We start from the raw sequence: 8,686 nt of genomic DNA on the forward strand, positions 1-8,686 counted from the left end.
GAGGGAACCCCGTTCCTTCAATTTCACGCTCTCCTCCCTCCACCCCGCCTAAAAGCCCACCAGCGGGGGAACGTGAAATTCAGGCAGTTGTTTTATTTTCAAAATCTAAATCATTAATATAAATTATGAACATAGTGTCCCACCACTTATCTCACAAAACCCCCCTTCTTAGCTCCTGCCAGCTAGCTATCCATTCTGCTACTTATCCCCTAATTCCACATGCTCTCTCCTTATTCTCCTATATCTGGGACTTTTATGTCTTTGTAACAGCCCTCCTGCACCACTTAAAATTGTACCATTTAGTTTTATATTCCCTTCTCATTCTTCCTACCAAGATAAATCATTTTACGTTTCTCTGCATTAAACTTCATCTGCCATAAGCCTGCTCATTTCAACAGCCTGTCTATGTCCTCCTGTAGTCTCCCCCTCACTGTTTACCATATTTTTAAATTTTGTGACATCTGCAAATACCCAAGTCCAGGTTATTAATATGTTGTCATAAAAAGCAGTGATTTTAACACCATGCCTTGGGGAACACCATTGTATATTTTCCTCCATTCTGATAAACAACCGTTTACCACTCTTTGCTTTCTGCGCCTTAGCTAATTTTGCACTCATGCTGCCACTGTACCTTTAATCCCATGGGCTCCTGTTTTGCTGACAGATTTATTATGTGGTATTTTATCAAATGCCTTTTGAAAGTCCAGATACACAACAGCAGCTACATTGCCCTCATCCACCCTCTTCATTACTTCATCAAAGAACTCAATCAAATTAATGTGAAGTAAATTTAGGCGCGGTGCAAAAGGGAAGGCTGATCCCTTACCATTAACTTCTCGTCAAGTGGATTTTGTTTAATTTGCCCCCATACAATGTTTGTTTTCCCTTGGGTTTTTTTTTCTGTGAGACATGTATTTTCTTTTTGTTCCTTTTTGGTACTTTTTATGTCACACAACATGCCTAGAGGACAATAAACCTGCTCCCAAGGCTTCACAACTGGCAACAAATAACTCACTGGTAAGAAGTGTATAGACGCTGATATTTCTCTCTAGTTTTTGTAACCCCCCCTACACAGATAAGTTGCTGACCTCTGCTGATTGTGACCTTGCCATGTTCAGCAACAGTCACCATCAATCATCACTCCAAAATTACAAGCAGAACTCCATATCCTACCTCTTGTTTCACAGCTCCAGTGTGCTTTCCCTCAGGTTGACCTTCTGCCATGTATCTCAGTCAGCTGGTACTTATTCATGTCCTTTTCTTTTTCAGGGTACTTTCATTTTCTCATTGGTTAAATACACACCTCTCAAATATAACAAGACCTATGTATATCCAACATGGGGCTATGTTTTAGGCTGGCTGCTCGCATTCTCCTCCATGTTTTGTGTTCCCTTCTGGATCCTCTATAAGATCTGCACAACCAAAGGGTCTCTTAAGGAGGTAATGTGTTTTATTCACAGATTTTGAACTGAAGCTGAGCATTTAATTAGTTGGAGATTGCGGTGCCACCAGGATTATGAGAGTGTTACGTTTGGATGACAGCTTATAAAAGCTCAGGAGTATCATACTAAATGTGACAAGCCAACGGACCTTGAAAGTCTTGACTGATAAACACATGGGGTAAAATTTTTAGCTCGGCGGGTATGCGCATGCAAGACCCGACCGAGCGTAAAATGATGCGCGATGACGTCAGGCGCGTGCTCGATGTCATCGCACACTCAAGTGATATTCCAGTTGTCGGCCGTGCATCGAAGTTGGCATTACGCCTGTCGACAATTAAAAGGCCTATTAAAGGCATTAACAAGTTAAGTAAAAGAAATTTGCACTTTTTTGGAAACCTCATCCATGGACGAGATGAGGTTTCTGAAAGCAAATGAAAATCACATAAAAACTTTATTATTTCATTATTAACATGTCCTTGCTCATGTGACAGAGTCACATGAGGGGGCAGGCTTCATTACATTTTAATTTTTTTTAATCATATTTTTTCATATATCATCATCTCCCCTGAGGCAGAGAGATGCCTTAGGGAGATTATGTAGCGCACACTCGTGCGCATGCGCGAAGATCGTGCTCGCCCGACTCACACTCCCCCCCAACACCCCCATCCTGCACAGGTAGCGGTAAGCGTGGAATTGCCTTCCGGACCCGATCATGGGCAGCGGTCAGCTCCCCGATTGTCCCCGCTGAGCCCACACGCCAAGGGCAAAATTCTGCCCATGGATTCTGAAAGTGCACAAACCATGATGCAACATTAGGTTGTACCCATTAGCACTGGTAAAATGTAACGGAGTCAATGATATTACATTTAATTTTCCTGGCATCTATGACAGCCACCTTCCCATGGAGTTTGAAAATACAGCAGACCTCTGTCATTGAGGTAGGGGTGTCCACAGTCCCTGTTATGCTCCTTCCCCCACCCCACATAGACTGTAGCCACATTCTCTTCATCTTCTTTTGTAAAGAGCTGATTGTTCAATTCTGGGGATCCAGGCAATCAACCAGTATCACATCGGGTTCTGACTATGTCAGGAAGCACAGACTCCTGGTAAAGGGAACCCCTGCAGCCAATCTTTGTGGCCAAAGTTCACACTGCCTTCCCCAAACTCATAAAATTTGAGCCCACAAAATTTTATAATGAGATTTGCATATGTTAATAAGACTGGATGTTCCAGAGTATTATCTCATTTTTGGCTCCACATTGGATATTCAATAATTGAGGGCCCCACAAATTGAGCTTTTGGGGTGATTCACCCAATTTTGCATTCTGTCCTGGATGTGTGCAAGGCCCCTCCAGTGAAAAAGGCACACAAACAGTTTATTCCCTTCTCTGTTTTACAGAAGCTTCTCTGCTGTAGTCACACATCAGCTGAATAGTTATTGAATAATTTGCAACCACAGTACTGACTGAATGACGATTTATTGCCACCATGAAATGCTGCCAACAGGAGATTTTAAACTCTCAAGCTATAAATTGAATCACTGCCCTATATTGAGCAATTTTCTTTCACATAAATTGTTATAGTAACAACGGAAAATGTTAACATTACTTTTGTGTAAATATTAAATGGCATTTTTATCGGTGAAAAGAGAAACATGTTACAGAAGCTTTTTGTCTTGCGCTCATCAGGACAAAAACAAGAATTCCAAATTTCAAATCATTGCAACAATTTATACTGCAGGAGAAAAGGGATGCTAATTGGTTGGCAAGTCAACTTTGCTTGGCCAACGTGTTGCCATGGAGAAAGCAAGGGGGAACTATAGGCTTCCCAAGCTCCTGGGTAACTTAAAAAAGGTGTAAGGCTTGAACATATTTGTTTGCAGAGAAGGGGTCCCAGTTTATGAAGGTATGTTGCTTCTAGCAAGCGTAAATGAGACACATTATGAGCTTGACTGATTACCTTAAATTGCTTGTTAGTGTAGCTATTAGCACACTCAGGATTGTTCAGCTACCCTGTGCAGAGTTACATGTAATAGTAGATGTTTTGTTTTGGGTTTTGCAAGCGTGGGCACAGTCTTTATTCTGCCTATTATGAACAGCCAGAGAAACATGTTGTTTGATTCGATCAGCCAATCTTTGGGATGTATGGCCTATGTAGCTGGCATCACACTGGCAATGAAATTCATACACAATGTTGCTCAATTGTGTGGTAAGCAGAGTGTCTTTTTGGACTGATGACAGCATCCTATAAATAGAAAATTACATGCATGTCACCACTGCATAGTAGCAGCACAAAATGGTTCACTTAACCTGCTGTTCAAATTTTTAAGATACTTTGCCTTTCCAAGGTAATTTAGGATGGGCCAGAGATGGAGCATTCTAACACTCCCTTTGCCCAATGTGCTAATTGAGAAATCTGCTAATAGTTTCTTCACTTCTGTCTACTGCAAGCCTACTTTCACTGGTCAATATGCACATTGGGGTTCATATTGTTGCAATAAGGGATACAAGCATGACATCTCTAGAAGGGAAATGTGTCATGTGATCCAGTCATAGTTTCACTTTTTCTTTGAGCAGAGCACACACACAGCTCTGATGTCTTCAAGTTTTATACCTACGTGTAATTTGTTCTCATGTGCCTAGTTTTAATAAATAAACCCATAACATGTTTACCCAATCCCTTATGAGTGATTGGTATCTAGTAACTTGTCCACTAAATAAACCAAGGAGAAGAATTTTCCCGTCAGCGAGTGGGGGTGGGGCCCACTCCCTGACACGTAAAATGACACGTGTGATGTCGGGCAGGCATCATGGCATGTCATTTAGATTGTCAGTTTGGCGGGTGCGCAGCCACAGCAGCTGCGCACCCGGCAAACTGTCAAAGGCCTATTACGGCCATTAACAAAGTGATTAAAGCTGTTAAGAATGCTGCCCGTCCAACCTTAAGGTTGGCGGGCAGGCGAAGAGCCCAGGCAGCCTTTGCGTATTTCATGAAACCTCATCCATGGGCGGGATGAGGTTTCATAAAGGGTTCATTAATTAAATAAAAAATTTTCAAAAAATTAATGGACATGTCCCAGCACATGTGACAGTTTCACATGAGAGGACATGTCCTTAAAATTTTTTTTCACCTTTCTTAAATTTTTCAAGACTGAAACTAATCTCCCTGAGGCACAGAGATTTCTGCGCTCAGGGAATCCCCCCGCATGCACAGGGAGCACTCAGCACTTCCGGGTGTGCGTCACGCTGGGCGGGCCTTAATTGGCCCACCCACATAAAATGGCGGTGCGCACCCGATTGGGGGCCTGCCTGCCCCCAATAGGGGAAAATTCAGCCCAAGGTATTATATCATTATAATTACACAGGATGATCAGTGGTGATAAGACAAATGGCAGCAAGATTAAGTACAGGTACGACATGGTGAACAACCTAGATTGTGCTACATGAGGGCATGAGAAGACCCTTGACATTTAGGTCAGACCACAGCGAAGTCAGAGAGCTGGAGAATATTGAAAATGCAGTGTGGTGACTGTGAAGAAAATCTTTGGAGATACAGAGCCAAGCTAGAGCTCAAGTAAAGAGCTGGTGAGTAGACGATCCCACTTGGTGAGATTGAAGCTCATAGCCTGTCAGTTCCATGAGTGGGACAGCGCCTCGCGAGGACCAACACCAGGTTAGCTCAGTCGGGAAAGGTGAGTGACCAGGGTGTGGCCAGATCGATAGCGAGCGAGGGAGAGTCTAACATAAAAAAGTCATAAAAATCAGACCAAGAAGGTTGTGATTATAATGAGTGGCTTCAGGACTTTCTGACAAATAAATAAAAATCAAAGATGCCATTACTCAGTGGTACATTCCTACAACAACTTCTCTTCGTGAGTGGAACTTGGAAAAACATATCTACCCTCATCCCAGCTACTACAGAAGAAGGAAGGGCAAAAGGGGTATTGTCCGAATGTGCACAAAATTCCACAGTTTGAATTGGAACACAGCTGACCTATGGCCCAACTTCAAAATGTTTCAACAGCGTACAGAGCTATGGATTCTTAATTCAGGTGTGTCTGAACCAGACAAGGAAGCCATAAAAATTCACCTAACAATTGGGAATGAAGGTCTATGCAGGCTGAACACGTCAGGATTAACAGAAAAGAGCTAAACGATCCCCAAAAGACATGGGGTAAAATTTTCAGCTCAGCGGGCGGGCGCGTGCCCAACCCAACCGAGCATAAAATGACACGCAATGATGTCGGATGTGCATCCCAACGTCATTGCACACTAACGCGATATTTCGGCTGGCGGGCATACGCTGGAGTCAGCACGTGCCCGCTGACAATCAAAAGGCCTATTAAGGCCATTAACAAGTTAATTAAAAGGAATTTTTCGCTGCCCACCCAACCTTACCGTTGATGGGCAGGGGAGAAGGCTAAGCGGCCTTTGCACTTTTTTGGAAACCTCATCCACAGGCAGGGTAAGGTTTCCAAAAGCAAATAAAAATCAAATAAAAACTTTATGTTTTCATTAATAACATGCCCCTGCTCATGTGACAGAGTCACATGAGGGACATGCTTCATAACATTTATAAAATCTTTAATTTTTAAAAAAATCAGTTCATCTCCTGAGGCAGCTCCCTGATTATGTGACGCGCAGCCCCTGCCTCCCTTAGCAACCTGGATTTTTATCGCACATGTTGGCCATCTTCTCTTGTAGTTTTAATATTGCTCTCTAGTTTCTAAGGCAACAGAATGGGTACACACTGGTCAGCCAAACATGAGCTGTGCAGGTAACTAGCGCTTAGCACTACCGCTTGTGTTTCACGTGTGGGCACAGTCTTTATTCTGCCTATTATGAACACAGTCTTTATTCTGGGCGGGTCTTAATTAGCCCACCAGCGTGAAATTGCCTTCTGGGCCTGATCGCGGGCAGCAGTCGGTTTCCTGACCGCCCTCGCCAAGCCTGCACGCCAAGGGCATAATTCTGCCCATGGACTACATTGGAAGACCTGTTCAGAATCAAGTTAAACTTCCATTTTCATTGGCTAGAGTTCATCTCATTTCAACAACAGCCTACAGAATCCATAGACCACTTTGTCAGCTGATGTAGAGAAAAGGGTATTACTGTGATTTTTCAAACGCAGAGCTAGCAGACAGAATTGTCGAGTTGGTGTTTGCATCTACTCCCATAGAAGCATTTCAGAAAGATCTTCTGGTCAAGCCCAAAATGTTTAGCAGCGAAGAGATACTCAAGGATGGATGTAAGTACGAAGTGATCCTCGTGGGTCGACAAAGCTTACACGTCCCCAGTACAACCCTAATTGTTGCCAACTCCTCAATATAAGGGTGATCTTTGAAGATGCCTAGGCCTCTTTAATTTCTTCTCTATATACATTCCCGGGTTTGCTAAAAAGATTTCCTCACTAAGGGGATTGTTGAGAAAGGACATACCTCTCCTGTGGCACGAAGACCACCAGAACCCATTTGAAGCACTGAAACAGTCATTATCAGAAGCGTCAACATTGCAATTTTACGATCCCAGGGAGACAACTACCCTGGGGAAAGATGTCTCATAGAAAGGACTGGCTGCATGCATACTACAAAAAGGCAAACCGCCTGTATTTTCTTAAAAATCTGTTTGTGACGCAATCCAACTACGCCAACATCGAGCAGGAAACATTAGCTTTAGTGTTTGGAATCATGCGTTTTCGTACCTATCTCTTTGGCAAAAGATTTGTGGTGGAGACCAATCACAAATCAGTGGAGGCGATTTTGCAAAAACCATTTACCAGTGCATGGCAAAGATTGCAACATCTCTTGATAAAAAATCAAGGTTACGACTATGAGATTAGATACAAGCCAAGGAACTTGATGGTCACATTGGATACTCTTAGCAGATTGCCTAACCCAATGAAAACAGATGACGTAACAGATGTGCAAGTTGACTTCATTGACATCGATCTTGAAGATGTTGTCCAAATTGACCTGGTATGTTTTGCATAATGTAAATGCCAGCAGCTACAAGAAGAAATAGTGAAAGATTCTACTGCAGAAACTGTGGAAAACCATCATCAAAGGTTGGCCTGAATCAATTCAGCATTTCCACGAACATGCAAGACCATTTTGGCCTTAATGGGATGAACTAGGCATCTCCCGGGAAGTCATTTTTAAAGGCAGGCAGGTCATCATACCGGAATCTTTGCAACCTGATATCCTCTAACAAGTTCATCACTCACACATAGGCATAAATCGGATGAGAAGCCTTGCAGGAGACACAGTCTATTGGCCGAGTATGAACAATGACACTGAAGTCATCATCAAGAAGTGTGAGGCATGTCATGAGCATTTGCCTAGACAGCACAAAGCACCACTGATTCTGTATGAAGTTCCTACCCATCCTATCATATTGGACCTCTTTCATGTCCGTGGCACTGACTTCATGGTCATCATCGGCTACTTTACTAAGTGTCCCATTCTTCAAAAATTGCACAATATGTCAAGCACAACTGTCAGGCACACCCTAAGCGCTATTTGAACTTTACTTGCTGTGCCAAGAGAGATCATTATGGATAATGGTCTGCAATTTATTGGTAAACCATTTCAGGATATGTGTGAGAAGTAGAATATTGATCACTCTACTTCTCCTCATTACCCGAGACCTAATGGCCTAGCTGAATGAATGATTCATATAGTGAAATCCCTAATTCTCAAATGTAGACAGACCAAGCAAGATATTGCAATGTTACATCTGAGAGCAAAACCTCTAAGTGCAACTATTCCATCACCGACACAGGTCACGTTTGGCCGGCCAGTGTGTACCCATTCTGCTGCCTTAGAAACTAGAGAGCAATATTAAAACTACATGGTCAACATGCATGATAAAAATCCAGGTACAGAGTTGCCAAATTTTCAAGTACAAGTTTGTAGCCAGGATCCCACAGAAGGTATGTGGCAATAGCCGAGGGGACAAGGATTTGTTCAGCACCAACGTCCTATGAGGTCATTGTACAGAAAGCAGGAATGGTGAGATATAACCGAGGACAAATCAGATCGATTCCAGCTCCTCAACCACCGTACAGTCCTATTACATCTAGGCTAAGATCCCAAATGCAACTAGGAACAGCATCCAAGAATGACAACCTCACAGATCACTACAAGCAATTAAATAAACCTCCAAAAAGGTTACCAACACAAGATCGGGGCATACCAGCAGATTACCTTTTCGCTTTAGACACTCATAGATTCATCAATTTTTTAA

The 8,686-nt window shown here is 42.8% G+C and overlaps 1 protein-coding gene across 1 annotated transcript in view; it reads left to right on the forward strand.

Moving 5' to 3' along the window:
* LOC144696822 (sodium- and chloride-dependent GABA transporter 2-like) overlaps window positions 1–6,516 on the forward strand; it is an 82,630-nt gene extending 76,114 nt beyond the window's left edge. The window contains exons 14-15 of the mRNA XM_078568570.1: window positions 1,270–1,440; window positions 6,478–6,516. Coding sequence (XP_078424696.1) covers window positions 1,270–1,440; window positions 6,478–6,516 — 210 coding nt within the window. The remainder of the gene's footprint in view (window positions 1–1,269; window positions 1,441–6,477) is intronic.
* The last annotated feature ends 2,170 nt before the right edge of the window (window positions 6,517–8,686 follow it).

The sequence above is a fragment of the Cetorhinus maximus genome, chromosome 22 (assembly GCF_964194155.1).
Source record: "Cetorhinus maximus chromosome 22, sCetMax3.hap1.1, whole genome shotgun sequence".
Classification (NCBI taxonomy): Eukaryota; Metazoa; Chordata; class Chondrichthyes; order Lamniformes; family Cetorhinidae; genus Cetorhinus; species Cetorhinus maximus.